At 41.6% G+C, this 21,727-nt stretch overlaps 1 protein-coding gene and 1 non-coding gene across 2 annotated transcripts in view; both read right to left on the reverse strand.

Annotated features, from left to right (window-relative positions):
• DNM3 (dynamin 3) overlaps positions 1-21,727 on the reverse strand; it is a 549,381-nt gene that overhangs the window by 323,136 nt on the left and 204,518 nt on the right. The window contains exons 7-10 of the mRNA XM_023510815.1: positions 20,709-20,851; positions 16,487-16,622; positions 13,876-13,943; positions 10,973-11,111 (exon numbers count right to left, since the gene is read on the reverse strand). Of these exons, the coding sequence (XP_023366583.1) occupies positions 10,973-11,111; positions 13,876-13,943; positions 16,487-16,622; positions 20,709-20,851 (486 nt within the window). The remainder of the gene's footprint in view (positions 1-10,972; positions 11,112-13,875; positions 13,944-16,486; positions 16,623-20,708; positions 20,852-21,727) is intronic.
• Positions 17,967-18,096, reverse strand: LOC111723841. Its single transcript, XR_002772294.1, has one exon. It is a non-coding gene; the product is annotated as a small nucleolar RNA SNORA11 (small nucleolar RNA).

The following is a 21,727-nucleotide window of genomic DNA, read 5'->3' on the forward strand; positions in this document are numbered from 1 at the left end:
TTAGCACACTTAGCCTCCTCACTGAGCGAACAATACCCTGAATTGTCTCAGGACTCTGCATGGAGTCCCCACCTGCAATAAGGCCCTCGCCAGATGTGGTCCCTCAACCTCAGACTTTTCAGCTTCCCAGTATCCTGATCAGCTTCCATCCCCAACTAGTGCAAACCTGGTTGGCAACCTGGTGCTAACCACTAGCCTGCCCGGGGCCACCTGAGCATCATTGCCCTTCTGCCCTCAGGAAGCACAAGCTATCAAGGGATTCTTGCTTTTCAATGACAGCCACATGGTTACAGAACCAGCCTGATTCAGAGAAGTAACCACACAAGCAACAGAGTCCACCAAGGAGGAGTGGGTGCCTTTAACAACATTTAGGAAGTAGATTCCAGCAGAAGGTTATTTTTAAAGTCACCAAAGAGTAGCAACATAAATATTTATTCAGAAATAAAATGCTTGACAGCTGAAGGACCCCAGGCCAGGACATGGCCATCATGAAGTCAGGGAAAGGCCAAAATGACAAGAGTATCCCATGAAGTAGAGGCATCTAAGAATGTCCACTGGCCTTGGCAGGAGGATTGATTTGTGTGTGTGTGTGTGTGTGTGTGTGTGTGTATCTCCTGACCTTTCCAAGCCTCTTACCATGGGCTCAATTTTACCAGAGGAACCTACCAGAGCCATAATTTTACTACAATCAGGACAAACAGAAGTCTAAATAGTAAGCCTAAATGGTAAGTGGAGCAAAAGAAAAAAGAACACACAAGGAGAACCTGCCCTCATGGAGGCAAAGCAGGAGAAACATTGACAACGACGCCTAAGACCTAGACTTCAGCGGAAGGCAGTAATAAGGAGTTTGATTACAAGCCGATTGACCTTGAACTGGTTTGGGAGTGCAGAAATCAAAATCTCCATTTTATTTTCTCAAATGTAAAGTTCTGGTCCCAATTCCTCTTCAGCTACATACAGGAAAAGGACAGAAAATAAAAAACCCACAACCTACTGACATTCAAAATAGTTTCTGATGAGGCTTCTCCCACACATTTCCTTAGCTCATTCACCACGAGCCCCAGCACAGCCTGTGTGGCCCTCCACGTAGCTTTCAAACATACTATGTTTCTTACTTATGATACCATCCCGGTTTCCTCAACCACCTGAATCATTACAATTTTTAGTCTCTTTTGCTCTGGATGTCAAATTAAGTGCTTACAGGTGAAAGAATATTCTTTTTAAAGTCATCAAATTTCTAATTGTTATGCCTATATAATACCGATCTAGAAGACACCATCTTTAGATCTTTATTCCTCTGCTGATTTTTTTAAGTATTCTGTAAATTGATTTCTATAGGATCAAGGAATTTAAAAAGTTGCTATTGGTCACAATAATTTTACATTCTTAAATGTATATCACATCTGTCATTGACTGGGCCACTGCTGTCACCCAGCTCTATGCTCAGTTTATGTCATGGAACCTGATACTAAAAACCTCATAAAAACCTCACTGTCTCACGTAGTAGATTGACTATACAGATAAATAGTCACAGGAGAGAAGTATTTTTCAAAAAGTAAGGAAAAACAGGAAGACATAAGTGCCTAAACCTGCTATGAGAGGAGTCTGAGGATTTGCTGCTCACATAGAAACAGGGAAAGTTCCACTCAAAGACATACATGTATTAAATGGAAAATTACTTCCAGGAGACTTTACATCCTTCATGTTCACATGCATGGAGCTGGAAAATGTTCTTCTTAACAAAGTATCACAAGAATGGAAGAAAAAGTACCCAATGTACACACCCCTATTATGAAACTAATTTATACCTTTTATATGAAAGCTATAACCTAATAACAGCCTAAGAATATGGGGAGGGGGAGGAGAGGGGGCGGGGGAATGGGTGGAGGGAGGGGTATTGGAGGGATCACTTCTGTGGTTTATCTTACAAGGGTACAAGTGAATCTTTCTAAGAGTAGAATATGAACATTTTAACACAATAACTAAGAAAATGACATGAAGGCTATGTTAACCGGTTTGATGGAAGTGTTTCGGATTGTGTGTGAAAACCCCACACTGTACCCCAGAAGTGCATTAATGTACATAGTTACCATTCAATAAAAAAGAAAAAAAAAGAAAAAGAAAGTTACTTCTAAATAGCTTATTTTTCAAATTACATTGAGTAGTCTTAAATAATAAGGAAGATTCAATAGAGAAACAATCCAATATACATGACTTCTAGTGATCAAAACTTTCACTATTTAATTCTAAGAGAAAATTTTAATTACATATGTTCTTTTCTTTTTTGAGACAGAGTTTCACTTATTAACCCTCGGTAGAGTGCCATGAAGTCACAGCTCACAGCAACCTCCACTCCTTGGACTTAGGCGATTCTCTGGCCTCAGCCTCCCAAGTAGCTGGGACTACAGGTGCCCGTCACAACGCCTAGCTATTTTTTTGTTGCAGTTAGGCCAGAGCTGGGTTTGAACCCATCATCCTTGGTATGTGGGGCTGACACCCTACTCACTGAGCCACAGGCACGGCCCAATTACACATGTTCTTATAGAAAGCAGCAAAACATGTCCAATATTTTAAATAGTATTTAGGGTAGAGTTTAATTATTTTGGTGGGACCTCACTATAAAAACTTAATTTACACATGGATCACATCTTTCCCTGGAAGAGAAAATATCACTTGAAAGACGTTTCTATCTAATGAAACAACAATTACGCACTTATAAAATGCATTAACAATCAATCAGATCACAAGAGCCATGCTATGAGGGTTCTCTTGAAGCAGAAAACAAGGCCAGGCAAGATTTCTACAGCTTCAAGACTAACAGGGTGGATGCTTCTAGTAAAGACGTGGCTTATTAGGTAACCATTTGTTCATGATTCCATACCAAATATCGCTAAGAAAATAAACTAAAACCAGAAAAGCTTTCTTCTGAGCACATCACTTGACTTGACTGGTTCAGCTCATGTAAAGATATGGGCTCTGTTCTTATCAAAAAGCTATAAACCTTCAAATATTGGCCACTTGGCTACAACTTGTGTAGCAATGATGATTTTACTGCCCATAAAAACATATAATAATTTTATTCCATTTTCTGTGAATTAAAATCCACTCCCATATCCCTAGTAATCCTTTATTTCTGCAGAATGTAGGATCCATAACATTGGATTTATTCATAAGATAAAAAAAGTTCATCTGGTACAACATATTTGCTATTAAAAAAAAAAAAAGAAAAGATACGTTCACGTTTACAAAGGTGAGTGAAGATGAGAAGCAATTATACTGTAAAGCAGTCAAGAAATGGTGAGTTTCTTCTAAATTACACAGGGGTAGATGAGAAAATTCTTTATGGGGTGTTCTGCATTTTGAGAGTGGCATGTAAGACTTATAGGAAGGCCTAAACCAGTGACATTAGTAGAGAGAGGAAAGGAGCCAGATCCCAACCAGGTGGACTGGGGTAAAGGGGTCAGAGAAAAATATATAGTCTTCCTCTCCAGGTGGGCAAATCCCAAATCTGAAAACCTCCAAGATTTTCTGTAAATGGTGGAAGAAATAGTGAGGTACATGACGGCAAGACTTGTACACAGAGAAAGGAAGAGAACTCTAGTGTTATTTATTGAATGGTAGAGAATAAAAACAAAAGGTCCGACCCTGGGTGAGATAAAAATGAAAAGCAGACTCTTATCTAAGGGCTGCGGAAAAGAAGCACATAGGAAGTCAGGTGGGTTGACACCCCCGTGAGGGGCCCAGTCAGGTTTCCTCTCTCTCGAGTTCATCTCTGGTAGATAGCCTCATGAGCAATTAAAATGAAAAAAGTCGAAACGGAAAGTGGAAGGAACATCAAGGGCCATGGTAAATGACAAATTGAGAATCAGCTGTAAAGAGCACAAATCCTTTAATGAACTGTAAGATTAAAAGGTAAGATTCCTAACCCTCTAAAGCCGAGTCCCAGGCCAGAATTCCCCATAATACCTAATAAAAGGCTCAAATTTTAATAACGGGTTTGATAGGAAGCCTGGGGACCAAAGCCTACTGTATGAGGCATCGACTCCACGCAGGGCACGGCACAGAGTTGAGCTGGACTGGACAACCAGAGAAAGTGAAATCTAAGTTTCTTCATATAGCATAAAAATGCCAGTGGCTCTATCTAGACCTAAAAGGGCTTATTTGAGTATGATGCTGTCAGCCACTCTCCTTCCTCCTACTTCAACCTACCTGCCAAGTCAATGAGACATGATTCGTTTATTCTGTCCATTATTCATGCAGTAATTATTACTGAAAGCCTGGCTAGCCTAGGGGTTGCAAATAGAGCAATGAGCTTCATAAGCCAAGCCCTTACTCTGATGCAGCTTACATCCTCAAGCCCCCTTCATTGTCCTACAATAACAATAGCAAAAGACATAGATAGTATAATTCGCACAGTCATATGGACGGTGGTGTGGGGGAGGGGTATCTCTAGCTGTGTGGCTGTGGACAGGGAAGTCAGAGAAAGAGTCTGAGTAGGTGGCATGCGAGCAGAGGGGGCGCCACATGCAGATGTTCTCAGGCGAGGCACTCCTAACACTGAGAACAGAAATGCAAATGCACTGTGGTCGTGTTTCCCTGTTGAAGAAACAAGGAAACCAGTGTAGCTGGAGAGAACTGGGCAGGAGACGATTTGAGAGACCCCAAGTGGGGCCAGATCATGTAGGGCCTTGTCGGACTTCGGAGTCACTTGTTTAGTTATGAGTATTCACAACCAGAACCACTTGCCGAACGTGGCGTAAAATTCACCACTTATTCTAACAACACTTTTTAATAGAAAAAATTTTCCCTGTATTTCTAAGAGCCAACTAAGGTAGCTTTTCTTTTCTTTCTTTTATTTATTTATTTTTTTTTTTTGGCAAACATTTTTTTTTTTCCTAAGCAGGGGAAAAAAAAAATCAATTAATTGGTATGATGGCGATCCAAGAATGTGGTTTCCCAAGAGGCCATTAAATGGCACAGTTGCTAAACTGTGGTTGAAAAAACAAGATGTTCCTCTCAGTGCTTCCTGAAAAGACCTTCAGCACCCCGTGACGATGCGCTGGAGAAAAGAAGGCAAAGAAAAGCAGACGAAAAGTGATGCCCACCCGAAAACTCCCAAAGTTCAGATGTCCCTGGAGCAAAGCCAAGAAGCTCATAGAGCTCCAGTGTTCCTTGTCTTGTCCTCCAGGGCCCCAGAGACAACAGTGAGAAAGTATCTGAGAAGAAATGCATTCCCCCGGGTTAGGAGTCTAGCTTTGTGCTTTGTTATTTGAACACACATAAATCCCATATGTTTTTCGCTGATGTTTATTTATGTGGCTTAAGGGAAAAAAAAAAAAAGACAGTTAAAATTTTGCACATAAGGCATCCAACGTGAGTCGCAAATGAAAACAGTGTTTTAAGTTTATGTATATAAATGCTGGGAGAGAAATAGGCATATATATAATTACAGTATGGCTAGGACAGCTCTACGTGTCCACATTGCCTGGACAAGCCTCGGTTTCTTCCGGTTACTCCAATAAAAGTATTAAAAATACCCTCTTTATATCACAAAAATCTCCTGCATTGGACACTAAGTTATATAGTCGCCTTATCTATCGCTCAGGTGCAAAAGGGGACAAGTGATAAAGTCCCAGCATAGTTCATGAGAGCTATTATGCTTTGCAAAAGATTTTAACTACACCAGTTTTAAAATAAAAGAAAGTGAAGGCCAAAGTGACAAGGCCAAAAGTTAAGACCGTCAAAGGGAGGCACAAGGAAAAGGATAGATATTTGAAAAAAAATTTGCTGATATTTTATCATTTTAAAAGAAAAGACTAAAAACTCTTTTTAAACCAACTACGTGTTTCTTTGGCCTTGGGGTAACTTCAGAACATCTAACATGCTAGTATTTCTAGAATCCCCGTTATGTCAGGTTAGTCACCATGTCAGGTCCCAGAGAGAAGATAGAATGCCCAGCTCTCTCATAAAAGGAGCTTATACTTGGCAAGAGAGGAACCCACATCAAAAAATAAATAGAAACAAATCACAATACATCATACCTATATAGCATCATAAGTGCTGTGATGGAAATAGCCAGGGTACCAACTGCAGCACTCAGAAGGGAGTGAGGATAGACCAGGAATGGACTCGCAGAGGGCCCCCAGGATGATATTAAGTTAAAAATCATGACTGGGCAGGATCTTAAAAACAAGACGGGATGACCAGTAAAGCCAGGAGGGAATGGAAGACATTCTAGAAAACAGGAATCCAATATGCCAAGGCCAAAGGTCTAAACAATCTTTGAGGATAGGGCCAATCACTTGGGATGTCTGGGACAGGCAGTGCCACCAGAGGTGTGTTTGCAGAAGTATTCAGACAGCAGACGGTGAAAGTAAACACAACCCCAAACGATCTGAACTTGACTCTCAAGGCTCTGAGGAACCACTGAATAATTTTAAGGATATATACAAATATATATACACACACATGCATACATATATCTGTATTTTATTATAGAAAGATCACTTTGATAGCAGCAGGTAGGATGAATTTGAGGTGACCAGGCTGGAAGGTGGAAAGATCAGGTAGGAAGGTGGAAGACACTGGGTGATGCAGGTTAAATACACACACACACACACACACACACACACACACACACGTTAGGGCCTCAATTTGGAAAGAGAATAGTAGCAGTGGTCTGTAGACAGTTTCTGTAAAGAGGCTTGAACTGGAGGTTATAGATTTGGGAATCACCAATATTTTTAAGGTGTGATCTGCCAGAGAGAAAATATAAGTAGAAGAAGAAAGCCAGGAGCAAGGTCTGCAGGACTCTGGTGTCGAGAGGCCGGGAAAGGCAGACACAGAGGTGAAGGAGGTAGGGGACGAGTCAAGAGAAAGACAGAAGAGACCCGTGAGACAGAGGAGTCAGCTTCAAAAAGAGGGTAGAACATAGTATCAGGGATAAGAGTGTCCACTACGTTTGGCAATCAGAACTCTAGCTGGACTTGGCCATAATCATTTCCATAGAGTGGGGGGGGGGGAGCCAGATTGCAGCTGAGAAATTTACTGGAGACAAGACAGTAAAGATAGCAAAGCATAAATTACTGTTTTCCCAAGGAGTCTGGCCATTCAGAGGGGAAAAATAGGGCAACAGAATAGGTCTTTATCATCCCTCTTTTTAAAATTAGAACAGACACAAGTATATTTATATACTGACTTTTTAAAACTTGTGATGGAGAAGGTGAGGATTCAGAACATAGAAGAATCAAAAGAATACTTTCTTTAAGAGAGAGTAGAGGTCAGGGACACTACCTCAGCAGAGACAGAGATAAGGAGGGAGTGAGGCTGTGAATACAGGTAAGTTTGGGGCTGAGAAGACAAGAAATCAACGTTCTCCTTTATGGAGCCCTATTTCATCTGTGAAATCGTCACTGTAAGTGAGGACGAAAGTGGCAAATGAGGTGTCTTGAAGAGACTGTTAAAAGTTTAACAGTCTGTTGGGGAGAACACAAGAAGCCATCCATGGATAATATGCTAAAGCATTACTATGCACCACCTAAGATTAGACGAGGGTAAGAGACTCAATATATTATGGTGCCAATCCATACACGATGGACGATTATCTCCAAGTTCTTTAGGAACCTTAGCAAAAGGGAACTAAAGACAAATCGTAAGTTTTATCAGCTTGAGCGTTTTAGCAGGTGGCAAAGTTAATCCAAGCAGAGCTGACGTAATCAGAAAAAGGTAAGGCGCATGGGCATCTGCTCCAACCATCCTTTTGAGCAGGAAGAGGCATAATAGGAGGCTCCCACTTTATTTTTTTGTTTTATTGAGACAGAGTCTCACTATGTCACCCCATAAAGTGCCATGGCGTCACAGTTCACAGCAACCTCAGACTCTTGGACTTAAGCGATTCTCTTGCCTCAGCCTCCCAAGGAGCTGGGACTACAGGCACCCACCACAACACCCAGCTATTTTTTGTTGCAGTTGTCATTGTTGTTTAGCTGGCCCAGGCCGGGTTCAAACCTGCTAGCCTGGGCATATGTGGCTGGTGCTGTAACCACTGTGCTATGAGCGCCAAGCCAGGAGGCTCCCACTTTAGTGATGTGTCTCAGACAGGTGTCCCAATCACAATCTACCAGCAGTGAAATGGACATTAAACTTTCAAAATGGAGTTCTTGTACTCATCTACCAGTTGGCTCAAAATCTAAAGAGGGTAAGAAGGAGCGATCATTCTGCAACTCCTAGAATGAGAGTTTACAATGTCTTGGTAGAACATCTGCTGATAATGGCAAGGGCTAGGAGAGGTCAGGGAAGTGTGGTGCGAAGCACGGACAGAGCTGCTGGAGCCAGAGATCTCAAGAACAGCAGCTGCTGCAGGTTGGACATGATCTCTACCCAGACACTGAGGTCTTCCAACTGAGGCTGACCTTGGGATAGATAGGAAGAATGCAAGCCGGGTTCTGAAGAATAGAAGGCAGTGACCAAGGATTGATGGGGATGGTGAACATAGGGAAGAGGTGGGACAGCTGGTACCACCGTGGCCTTCATGGAAGACTTGTTACAGGAAGGTGAAGGAATAGTGTTTGGAAGCCACAGCAGGAGAAGTAGGCAAAGGTCATACCCGATCAAAGGCCTTAGATTTTCCTTGTTTGCGCCAGCAAATATCCTTCCCTGAAGAAAGCAACGGTGTAAACAATAACCTCAGGGAGAGAGCTAGATTTTATTTTTTTATTTTATTTAAGGAAAACTATAAAATGTTTAGAGAAGACAGTAAAAATATATAGGAGACTGCTCCAGGGAGTACAGTGGAAAGGGAGGTTCAAAGGATGGAGAATAAGAATAGAAGCCAAAACGTGTCTGGGAACAAGCTGTCTCATCCCAGGCCCTCGGAACTGACTGTTGGTTTTCCAGTAAGTCGGATAAAATGGGAAATGATAAAAAATGATTCATACATACCATAAACACTTTCTATAACTTAAAACATAAATGTACACACATGTGCCAATCTTTTGATGTAAGGCCGAGGCCTGTTCTCTGCATATGGATCTGCTGATTGGAGTTATGCATCTTCTGTCTTATAAAAACCACATCCTTCATCTACCATTTCCAGTTTTGCTTTCTTTAAAGTGAAGGGAGAACCTGAAGACACTTGGGAAATCATAAATGCAGAACCGAGCTAGATTTTTATAAGCCCCCTTCCCAAATACACACATTCTTTGCCCGTTATCCTGCCTAGTCAGTAACGAAGTTATTGTAGCTAATTCAGCTTAGTTTTCATAGAAACAAAACATCTTTACTGAATTTGATCAGCTTATTTCCTCTTCATTTAAAATATATAAATAAGTATACATAAGAAATACAACTGGACAAATAGGTTTGAGGACAAACACATCCTTGTAAAAAGAAAAAAAAAAAGGTTAATTGGTGGGATCAAGAGTACATGGGCCACCTAAAAAGAAGCCTCCTGGCTGAGGGTGGTGAACCTTAATGCAGTATCAATTAATCCTGTAAGTCAGGCAAGAGATCGATTAAGAGAGCTGTAATTGTATAGGTGACAAGATAGGTGGCATTTTGAAGGGCAGACAGGGGTAGCAGAGATGCGAAGTGTTATTAACCGGCTTCACGTTTCCAAACAAAGAGTTGGCATAGAGATTGCTTTTTTTCTTCCTCATGTACATTCTTTTCCCTGACCCTCCATCCCTTAACTCCATTGCTTTCTCTGTTTTGAAGAAGAGAGACCAGGAGTTTAGGGAACAAGGAGGAAGAACAGTAAGGAGCTCTGGAGAAGGGCTCTGAACCTCCGGAGCGACCGCTGGGTCCCGAGCTGCTTCCACTTACTCCTTTTCTTTTAGGATTCACATCTAGGAATTCAGCCCGTGGGCGTCTTTCACTCTGTGCATCTTTTCTTAACCTGAGCCTTTTCTGCCAGGTAACTAGGGACCCAAATGCATAGTCATTCACACTCTCTCCTTCTTTCTCTTTTTCCCACTGGTTTTTCACAAAGGTTACTCCTAGTGACCACATATACAGGGAAAGGTAACAAAAACATCAAAACCAGAAGTGTCTATACTTTCAAGAAATGCTCAAGATACCAGTGTTAACTGTCACGGGGAGGCCCATGCTAACCTAGACACCATCACCAACTCCTTTACATTTTCCACTACATGGGACCCCTTTCTTGTCCCAAGGAATTCAGCATATTCTTCATACTCCTCAGTCCCCCAAACTGGGACGTCTCTCCTCATCACTCTACAGCAGAAATGGGAATACTGGCTGCTACCAGAGTGGTAATTTATAGACCAGCCACCATTTACTGAGCACTTCTGCGTGTCCCATAGGACCAGATATCAGCTTGTTTAATCGTCACCAAGATGGGGGTACTATTATCATCATCTTCCCCACTTCATGGATAAATTAACAAGACTAACAAGAGTAAGCATGATGACCAAGGCCTCACAGAAAGTTAAGTATGAGGGCCAGGATTTGAACCTGGCTCTGTGGTAACTGGACCTCAGAGGCTGGGCTCTTATCTGCTACACTCCACTGCCACTCTCAGAATGCTTAGGTTCAAGTGGAATTCATTTATAATTTAGAAGAATTTTCTTAGGGACATACACAATATCAATGAGTGCCTTTTCCTAAAAATGACCCCCATTCACGTACCATAGGAAAAACGAGTTTAGTGCATTAACCTAAAGTCATTTCTCTTTCATCTTCTCTATGACAAGAAGAAAATACAGGTGACTAAAATATACTCTTTCTGGTCTCAGCAACCCTATTTGGAATGATAGAAGACAAATATGTCTGCCATCATGAAAGCAGTTCCCACTCGGTACTTTCCACAATCCTTCCCCTTAGGCAACCACACAATGTCTATAACAAAGCAGGGGAGTGGGGTTGTTAGGGAAAGAGAATCAAAGCGATAAGCTGGGAAAAGGTGAGTGAACCCAACAGGCACTTGCTAAAAAGTTAAATAATCCAAACTTACCTTTTTGGTACACTTTTTGACTGTGTTGATTAATTCTTGTATTACCAGATCTACACTCTTCAAGGAAGGCCCTTTCAGCTTCACAATCTGTTTCTTGACTATTGCTTCAAATGCCATATCTGGAGTAAACAACCCTGTCCTGAATATAAGAAAAAAGGAGCACATGAGATGGTTAAAAATTGAGTAATACTCAATAATCTTTTGATACATGTTTAAATGAAGATGCCACTTACGTATGCAATAGACCAAGTTATCCATAGCACTGTTATTGTAATATCTTCATTACTGCTAAACCATAAGAAAAGGCCCATATCTATAGAAGATTAACACTAGCTAAAAACAGTGCCCAAAATGTTTACATGGCCTTCAACATGACCTTTAACAAATATTTACCTGTAATTTGTCTTATCTCACTGTTTCACAGCAATTAAAAAAAAACACTACAATAAAAATGGTGCCCTAAATTTAAATTCCTATTGCTAAAAGATTCCAAAAGTAGTCCTCTCTTGGCCTTTGTGGAGTGGCAAGAAAGCCTCGCTTTTGGTACACTGAAATAGTGGAGTCTCTTGACTATATGATGTATTCTTTTCACAGAGCTTTTATATTACAGTGGGCTTGGTGGTTCCCAACCTGAGGTCCTGGCCTATTAAATGAAGAGGACGGTAAGTGGAGCCAAAGATGAATTTCGATATTTCAAGATGCCTAGATTATGGATTTTATAATTTACAAAAATTATAAATCACAGCCAAAATAGAAAGGATCTTCCTTTTGGCTAAAATTAATTCAAACTTGTGTCAAAATAATGCTTTCCTTATGCCGAGTAGAAGGTCAGGGAAGCTAATATACTGTACATGTCCATGTGTGTGCGTGTGTGTGTTTCATAAAAAGTGAAAAATGATCACTCACATGTAAACAAAAAGTCAACAGAGAAGAGCTACAACAAGAGGGTTCCCTGAGCTCTGAGCATCCGCCATGACTTAAGGTTTTGGCACTGGACCTCCCTTTCCAAATGCTCTTCTCCTCTCCTCCTCAGCTCTATCTGATTAACTTCTCTTCCTTCAAGGCTCAATGGTACAGCAGGTCTCTGTAGGAAATGTCTTTTTTTTTTTTTTGCAGTTTTTGGCCAGGGTTGGGTTTGAACCCACCACCTCTGGCATAGGGGGCTGGCTCCCTACTCCTTTGAGCCACAGGCGCTCCCCTAAGGAAATGTCTTTACTGCTTCCCTCACACCAGCTTTACTCAGCATCCCTTCTTATCATTTACTTGGCACCCAGTCCACACCTCTGTGTCTAACTATAGTAATCATATTACACCATCACTGTAATTTGTCCATGCTGGGCACAGAATAAAATCCAAATCATTTAGGCTAATATTAAAAACTGTCCCCCTGTCTGCCTCTACCTTCCTTTATAGTCCTTTTCCTCCTCCTCCTTCATGCACCCGAGGTCTCAGTCAATTTGCCTTTATTCATACAAGTATTTTATGTCTTTACCTTTGCCTGGGATATTCATTTCATCCTTTCCACAATTTCAGCCTGTCCAAATTCCACCAGGTTTTCAAAGCCCAGATCAAAAGCAACCACTTCCCCACACTCCTTCCCAGTCTTGCTGCTGAAACGGTCTTCCTGCTCTGAACCTCAACATTTTACTTCACTCTGCAATAATCCAGGCATGCTTTTCAGTCCCATTACTCTCCTATAGCTAGAGGTGTTCTCCTATTTATCTTAGTTTGCCCCCCACCGACTGCCTCTCTCCCTGGCTAATGGTTGGCTCTCAGTGTTAGCAAAACATGGAGGAAAAATAAAGCAGCTCTTCCATCAGGTTCCTCATGCAAAGCTGGCTTCTACTACTCATGCAAAGAGACTTACAGGGTCTCTTTCCAACATACCTCAACTGGCCCTCTAGCAAATGTCAAGTCACAGCTGACAACAGATAGACATCTCCCGCAGATGAGGTAATCTATGAACTGGGCAGCCTAAGTTTTATTACCTTAATTCAGGATGCTTCAATTTAACATATGCTCATTAAATTATGTTTAGTCTCTGTGCATGAACCAAGAAACATGGGTTTTTCTTATCATAGTTCTTCAAAGAAAGTGTTATGACCTGAATGTTCTTCCTAAAATTCATATGTTGAAACCTTATCTCCTCAAGGTGATGGTTTTAGGGAAGTGGGGCCTTCAAGAGGTAATTAGGTCATTAGGATGAGGCCTTCACAAATGGGGTTAGAGCTCCTATAAAAAGAGGTCTGGTAACTAGGTCTCTTTCTGCCACAGGTACCACGAGAAGTCAGCAGTCTTCAACCTGGAAGAGGACTCTAACAAGAACCCCCATGCTGGTACCCTCATCTTAGACCTCCAGCCTCCAGGACCATAAGAAACAAGTATCTGCTGTTCATAAGCTGCTCGTTATAATAGCTTGAGCTGAGATACACACACACACATGTACACAGGCACACACACAACACAGCTTGGCCTGTTGAAGTCATTCTGTCCACAGGCAAGGATGAACTCCAAAGTAACTACTTACATTAATCTTTCCCAGTCTTGACCCACAACTCTAGTCAAAATCAATCTATCCTTTTCTCTGTGTAAGTAATGATCACTTATAAGCACATCAGGCCTCCCTCACTCAAACCGAAGACTCTGGAAACCAGAGCCAAAGGCTCATCTGTGAATTCCCTATTGTACAGAATACAGAGAGCACTTTTGCTTTTTTAATTGGAAAAAACTTGACTATAACAATACGGGAAGCCATCATTAAATACAAAACTGGGATCTCCTTTTTCTTACTCCCACCTCTGTACTCTGTTCAGTGATGAAAAGGCTACTTTACCAGCCATTTATAAACATTCATTTTCTTATGGTAGCTTGAACTGAAGACAAGAAAAATGGGAACCACTTGCCTGATTCCGTGTATGTTTTTGATTGCATAGCTTATTTCTCTTCGCAATTCTTTCTCATTGAACTCCATCTGCAGATGCAAAATGAGCCATGGTTATATGACACTTAATTCCCTGGAATAATAATATTGTTGAATATACAGAATGAGAATAACTTGACTTAGTTATTAATAAATGGATACTCATGTCTCTCCTAACCTAGACCCAGATGGTCAAAACATCTGTTTATATAAAGTTCAAGGCAACATAGAACACTAGGGATTTCTGGGAGTTTTACTGCAACGGATTTCAACTCCAGCTTAGATACAGAGTACAACGCATAAAGCATGCCTTCTGGACATAAATCTGGCCATTCACTTGAAATACATAATTCTTCATTCTTACGTGAATGTAAGTAAATTTGAAGGCACAGGCCGGTGTATACATGAGGGCGTCCCCCAACGTGCATCAGCAGTGCAGCTGTCCTGAAATTAACAATGGCCATGTTTTGTCCCCGCCATTTTAACCACCTGAGCACAAGGCTTCTTTATAGAAGAAAATTAATATTTCACCAAGCCAACGCAGGAGAGATTGCTGTACAAATATTTCCCAGAAGTCCTAAGAACCGTAAATCTGCTTGGAAGTAGGATCAAAGTGTCACAGAGCTTAGAGCTGGAAGGAATATGCCGGGAACACCGAGTCCAGCCCCTGCCTTCTGAGACTTGGCCTCTCCAGCCTCATTGTCTGTTTCCCCCACTACCCGGTGTGCCCTAGGATGATGGATTGCTTCAGGTGCCTATCCACACCCTCTGGCCTCACAGCTCACAGCTTTCATTGCTCCCCCCTTTTTGTCTGAAACACCCCCTTGTCCTACCCTGCCTCCTCCTGCTGAACTAGCTGCTCATCCTTCCAAGCTCAGCTCAGAAGTCTGGCTCCCTTACACATTTGGGCCGGGATTTCCATCTGTGGGCTGTTTCCATAACACCCTGTGTTAATGAAACTATCTATTTACTCATCTGCCTCCCACGGCAAGACATTAGCACCCACTTCTTGGTATGTGAGGCAAGTAGTGTAGTCCCTAAAAGTGACTTTCCTGCCTATTGGGCATTGGACCCTTAGCATGCCCAAAACAGAACTCTTGATTCACATCACCACACAAGCAGCTTTTCTTCATCTGATGGGCCCCACCATTCACTCAGCTGTGAAAGCCAAAACCTTAGGAATCATCTCAAATCTTCTTTCTTCCTTTCCCCATATCAACTCAAGCCCTATGGACCGCACCTCCAAAATCCCGAAGCCATCTATCTCTTGCCACCTTCTCTTGCCAGGGCATTTTGACTGAGAAGCTGGAGAAGTGTACGTTTCGGGATTTCTCCCTGGCACTAGCCTCTTCCAAGACTCTGTGTCTGTGTGTTTTTAAGTTTGTATTCCTCTTCTTCTAGGGGGCCTTCAAAATTGTAGAAGCTTCAGGTCCTACAGAAAGTGCATCTACCCTGGTCTGGCCCAGCTGTTTCCCGAACTTTCTTGTCCCTTGCCCCTTTATAATACAACAGGCATAGTCTCCTTTTAAAATAATCAACCGGCTAAGGCGCCAGCCACGTACACCTAAGGTGGCGGGTTCAAATCCCCAGCCCGGACCCGCCAAACAACAATGACGGCTGCAACCAAAAAAATAGCCGGGCGTTGTGGCGGGCGCCTGTGATCCCAGCTACTTGGGAGGCGGAGGCAGGAGACTTGCTTAACCCCAGGAGTTGGAGGTTGCTGTGAGCTGTAATGCCATGGCACTCTGCCCAGGGGGACAGCTTGAGGCACTGTCTCAAAAAAAAATAAAAATAAAAATAAAAAAAATAAAATAAAATAAAATAATCAACCCACTCGAGTCATACCCTCGCTTACAACTCTCCTGTAACTTCCCATTTTTAAATGTAAACATCTTACGTCCACGTCAACCTAGACAGCCTTGCTGCATGAACTTGAGCTTCTTTTCCCTCTAAATCCGTCACATACCCCTCCCCTTCATCAGTCTCATCACTTCTTCATCTGCCACACTCCTTCCCACTTCAGGGCTTTGCCCAAGGTTGCTGCTTCTGCTTCTGCCTTGAGAGCCCTTCCTCGCCCAGACTGTTACAAGGCAAGGAGCATAGTCTATGGGCACTACTACTCACAGCACTCTGGGCTCAGCTTAGATGGCCCCTGCACAGACAGAACTTTCCAAAAACCCCTTTAAAAGTGGCTCACTCAGTCCCCATCTCTCACGTCCTAAAAGCACTTGATATTTCCTCATTTTTGTCTACTTGCTAATTTTCTGTCTTTCTCCCTAGGCAGGCAAGGACCTTCTCTGTTCTGATCACTGGCACCTAAAACTTTGGTGCCTAGAAGGTGCTGAAGAAATCCTTTTAAATTTAACAGACAAGTAAACACCATAGGAAACTCCATTAGTATTTTTTGAAATAATGTAGGTAGATCCCATGAAGTAAAGCCAGAATATTTCTCTCCTGAATTTCATTACCTGAGTGTGGAAGTTTTTATTCAAAGAACTATCTTTGTCTCATAACACTGACATAATACTGTATCAAGAGTCCTGTAAAATAGAATACAGAATGAATGAAACAAAAGAAAAAAAAATGGTACAAACCTTTACTATCTCAAAAGGAAAGCGTTCGTGGAAAATACGATTGATTTTAGCACCACCCGAGAGTTCCAGGGTATCCACTTGGTCCCCTGAACCTTCGATTCTCTTCTCAAAGTCCACGGCAAATTGCTGAACCATCCTGTAATTGTGACAGAGGAAGAAATTCAAGTTAAAGTTCCAAGCTTTTGCATTCCTCATTTTACTGGACTACGGTTTTCCTTCAGGATCCTCTCTCGGGTGTTCTTAGTGGCACCTACTGGCAGGATTAACAATGCACTCTAGTCAGCACTCAGAATGCGATTATAGGAAATAAGTATTGTCAAGATGTTTGACATTTAATTAGAATAAATATTTTTTAAATTTCTGTATTTAAATGCATTCTGTTCATTTGGTTGCAACTATGAAGTGGTATTTAAAGAATATTTACACTAACTATTAAAGTTAAGCCAGAAAACTCTATGCAGAAAAGTCAAATGAACCTGGGATCCTAGAGTATCACGTTTGTCTGGTGTTCCAGGCACTCCAGGCAACCCCCCTCATATTCTTTGAGCTATCTTTCCTGCCCCCAATATCACATTTCTACTCATCCTGTACATTCATCCTAGGTGATCTCAAGGATGCCACAGCTGCAAAGGTTATCAAGAAACTAGTCTTTCACGGAGAGAGTGAGCAGCCCATATGCCCAACTGTCTACATCCCATTTATTTACTGCCTCGAACTCAGCACACCTAAAATGGAACTTTTCAGCTTCTCTCACTCCCAAATCTGCTGATTCTCCCTCATTTCTGAATTCCCCTCATAGTGGGTGGCACCACCCACCCAAGGCAGAGAATCAGGGGCATCCTGTATACCTCCCCGTCCCTTACCCTGCATTTCCGGGGAGTCACCAGTTGTTGGTCGTTCCCCCTCTTCACATCCCTCAGAGGACCTATCTCTTTCTCTTCAGCACCCTCAGCCCCCACCAACACTGCCTCGGTCAGCCCTCAGCAATGTCTCATGGGATCACTAAAGCCACCTCTAGGTGACCACCCTGCTTTGGGGTTTCTCCCCATCAAGGTCAACACAGACTTGTGGCTCCATGCCCCACTACAACTAGGTCTGGCCTTGTTTTTCAATGGCTCCTCACAGTTTGATAATAAAATCAAAATTCCTTAACCATCTCCCAAGATTCTCTACGGTCTGCCCCTGGCTGTCTCTTTGGCCCATCACTCACCACTCATCTGCTCGCCTTCCAAGCCAACCAGAAGAAAACCATCTGCAGCTCCCAAATGTCCCGGGCCTCTCTGCCTTTACATTTGTTTTTCTTTCTGCTCAGAACACCATTCTCTCCATCCCTTGCTGCTTTGCCTAGCTAATATATATTTTTTTAATTTTCCAATATTTTATTAGGCAATTTTTCAAACACACACTGCAGTTGAGAAAATTATACAGTGATCAGCCATATACCCGCCACACACATTTCATATTTTTTTTCTTCGTTTTCACATGTAGGGAACTTGTTCGTAGGGAGGCCACAGGGTTTGTGCTCCTCATCACAGTGACCCCAGACTCCTGTTGGGTGTGTTATAGACAGAGAAGCCATTTTTCACGCCCCCCTGCTCTGATCACACCCCTTGCCTAGCTAATGTTTATCTGTCCTTGAGACCCAGCTCAAGCATTAGTTTTTCCAGGAAATCTGTGATCCATGGTCCTATCCACCACACTCCTCATCGTCACCCCGATTAAGGACCAGATCTGCTTCCTGAGCATGTTTCTAGCACAGCACTTGGCAGAGGGCACTGCCATGGCCCTGGCCAGCAGTCACTCTCACAAGGGCAAGGACCACGCATTTTATTTATGTTTTCTTGTTCAGCAAGTTAAAGAGATTCAATATATATTTGTTCACAGAAAGAACGAAATGGCTGGTTTTAAAAAAATGTAGAAAGAAAATAACTCTTTCCATTTGTGATTACTAGGTTTAGAAACTAATTTTGACGTACTGGAACTACTTTCCAATTCAAAATCTAATAGGAAAAAAAAATGCAAACTGTCTAAAACGTGTACCTTTTCATTCTCTTCCATCAAAGTCATGAGTGAGTTAAAAGTAACTGCAAACCATTTAGGCCAGAAAAGCTAGAATGTAATTGGGTTTTGCCATGTTTGTGCCTATGCTAATGTTATTTTTTTTAATAACATTAAGAAAGGTATAATATGAAATTTTGGATTGAAACACCAAGAAATTTTAGAAAATTTAGCCACTCACTTCCCCCAAACCCTATCCTCTGGCCACCTGGCCCACTTACTGATCTAGAACAAGCTGTATCAAAGTTCACACTTCTACCTCGCCTTCCTATTTCCACCCAACAAACTCCTCTCACATGCCAAGGTCTCAAGAATTTTCCGTGAACTCACACCCTTGCTTACATGTAACTGCTGCCTCATGGGACTCCCTTAACATTTTATACTTACAAGAAACAGCATTCCTTAGATTTGAACACAATTGCTTATGTGTCCATGTTCCCCTGTTCTGCTATGACTTCTTGAGGGCAAAAATTCTATTCCTTGTTGAATCCCTGGCATGTAATATAGAACCAGACCCTGAGTGCATGAAGAGATTAGAAGAAAAAGAAAGAAAGGAAGAAAAGCAGGAAAGAAGGAAGAAAGAAAAGAAACCGATCAGAAAGCACAGGACCTTTCCGGTCTTTCCGGTTACCCTCCCACCACCTGTCTAACAAGGGTACAAGTGAACTTTTCTAGAACTAGAATATAAATGTTTCGACACAATGACTAAGCAAATGACATGAAATCTATGTGAACCAGCTTGATGAAAGTATTTCAAATTGTATATGAAAACACTACACTGTACCCCATGTTTGCATTAATGTATACAGCTATCATTTAATTAAAAAAAAGAAAGAAAGAAAGCACAGGACCATGAAAACAGAGCTGAGTCTGCCCCTACAGGTCAAGTATCTATAACCATGAAAAATTCTATCATCTCAGTCCAATCAAGTCACAGAGACAAGACCCCATCTTTGAGAATAATTTTTGTTGGATGTAAAGGTAATAGCCTAGGACCTAAACAGAAATAGTTTTTCTTTCTCTCTTACTTAAAAAATTCCTACAAGGTCTTAACCAAGCCCAAGAATAAAAAGAACAAACTGGGGAAGAGTTACATCCAAGCAAAAACTTTTTCCTTTGTATTCTCTTACGACTTTTTAAATAAGAAAATAGAAGATAATGCATTTAAGATGTTTATTTAAAACAACATTTAAAGAAATATTATTTATGGGCATCTGGAAATCTCCCCATCAAGAAATTATATTGTGAATTTTAAATGCCAAGTTCACATTGTAAGGAAAAAGTTCACTGAAGGTGAATGAATGGATGAATGGATGAATGAATGCCACAGTCCAGGTGTTTTGATCCTCATCTTTGGAGGTAAAGCTCAGGTGTCCTGGAAAGTAAGCAGGGCAGGGGGGTTTTCTGGTCGTGAGGAACCTGATGCAGGTTACAGTGCAGTGATGAAGAGACAGATGATGTCAGAGGGGGTAAGGGAGAGAATAAAGGTCTAAGATACAACAAGCTGTTAATTCTCCAGCAACTTTGCTGTGCTATCCCATGTCCCTTCAAAGACAAGGGTAGTAATCTGAGGATAAGATGAGAAGGAGGGAATACAGGAGTGAAAAGATGGCTGATGATTTCCTCATTTGCATTTTTAAAGGTTTACATGACAATCACTCCCAAAAATAGAAACAAAATTTAAATATGGCATTATTGACCATATTCTTTAAAATTAAATGCTTAGCTCTCATTCCACTGAATAATGCACAAGGAAAAATTACATAAAGTGATTGAAATAAAAAGTAAGTACAACTGACATCGATAGAAACAGCTGAAAAATACAAATGACATTCTCATCTGAATTTACACATTTCTAAGACTAAGGAGAAAAAAATTCTGCTGAGTTACCACTACTGGTTTTACTCACTGAGTCCAGTCTTAAAAACAATTCACTTGGGCATGGGGATTGCTAAATTTGTAATTATAGACTTAAGATCAATAATTTCTCTTCAATAAAACATGAAGATTCAAGGGTCCCTGTAGAACATACAGTGGGCCTCATATAGTTTACTTGCTGCCTCTCTGTTAAACCTAAAAAACAACGTGACAAATAGACCAAGGCCAAAGCAAATTGAAGAAATTAGTTTAAAATGCTGAACAGAGGAAGGCAAAGGTGACGTACTGCAGCAATGCTTTGGTCTTCCTGGTGGGGTCTTCTGGTTTGAAGTTTTTGTAGGCTTCTACTTCGTGTTCTATGGACAGCAACTGTCCCTGGAGTTTGTTCCTAAAGTTAGGCAGCGTATCTCGAATGTGGTTGGTAAGTTGCTAAATAAAACAAAACAAAAATCATGCACGCATATAACAGATTGAGCGCTAACTCATGAGATAAAAGTCAACCTCTACTGTTCTCCTAATCATTCAAAACTTCAAAAATCATATATACATTTGAGAATATCCATGTAGACAATAGTGAGAAGAGACGCCAACTCTCCCCTCTACCACCCTTCGGAGATGCTCAAAATTCCTTCCATTTCAGTCACTCCCTTGTTATCTCTTTACGTCTGGGGAAACACTGTTAAAATGGGGCTAACGTTGCTAATGAAGCTGCCCTGTAACACCTTAATACTTATTTATCTATTTATTTTCGGCCAGGGCTGGGTTTGAACCCACCACCTCTGGCATATGGGGCTGGCACCTTACTCCTTTGAGCCACAGGCACTGCCCCACCTTAGTGTTTATTAATTTGACTTGTCAGATCACCTGCCTCGTAGAAAGGAACCTTAAGTTAGACTGTGGCAGAAAGGAAGGTGGGAGTTTCAGGTGCTGCCTGATGTGCCCAGGACTGAATGGCTCATCACTCGGAGTGACCTGTCACTCACAGTTCAGGTCCTTGAGGTGCCATGCAAAATGGTCAGCTACTCCTACCTCCATCTCCATGCCCAGTCTAACTCCAGTTGGTCACCAATCTGTGCCTTCAACAGACTAACTCTAAAACGTCCATGACTGAGTGAGGGAAAGCTCTCTCAGCTTTTGACGCCACAACCTGACCGTCATGCTGGACATGCCTACCCATAATTAGCTCAGTAAAGTGAAAAGTTCTCCACAAAGGGAAGATAAAAACCCAGATTGTTTAGCTCTCTGCTTTATGTTCTATTACAATGCAGTTTAAAGGAAAGTCCTAATTAAAAGAAAAAAATAAAA

The sequence above is a fragment of the Otolemur garnettii genome, unplaced genomic scaffold (assembly GCF_000181295.1).
Source record: "Otolemur garnettii isolate 467f Iridium unplaced genomic scaffold, OtoGar3 scaffold00016, whole genome shotgun sequence".
NCBI classification, from domain to species: domain Eukaryota; kingdom Metazoa; phylum Chordata; class Mammalia; order Primates; family Galagidae; genus Otolemur; species Otolemur garnettii.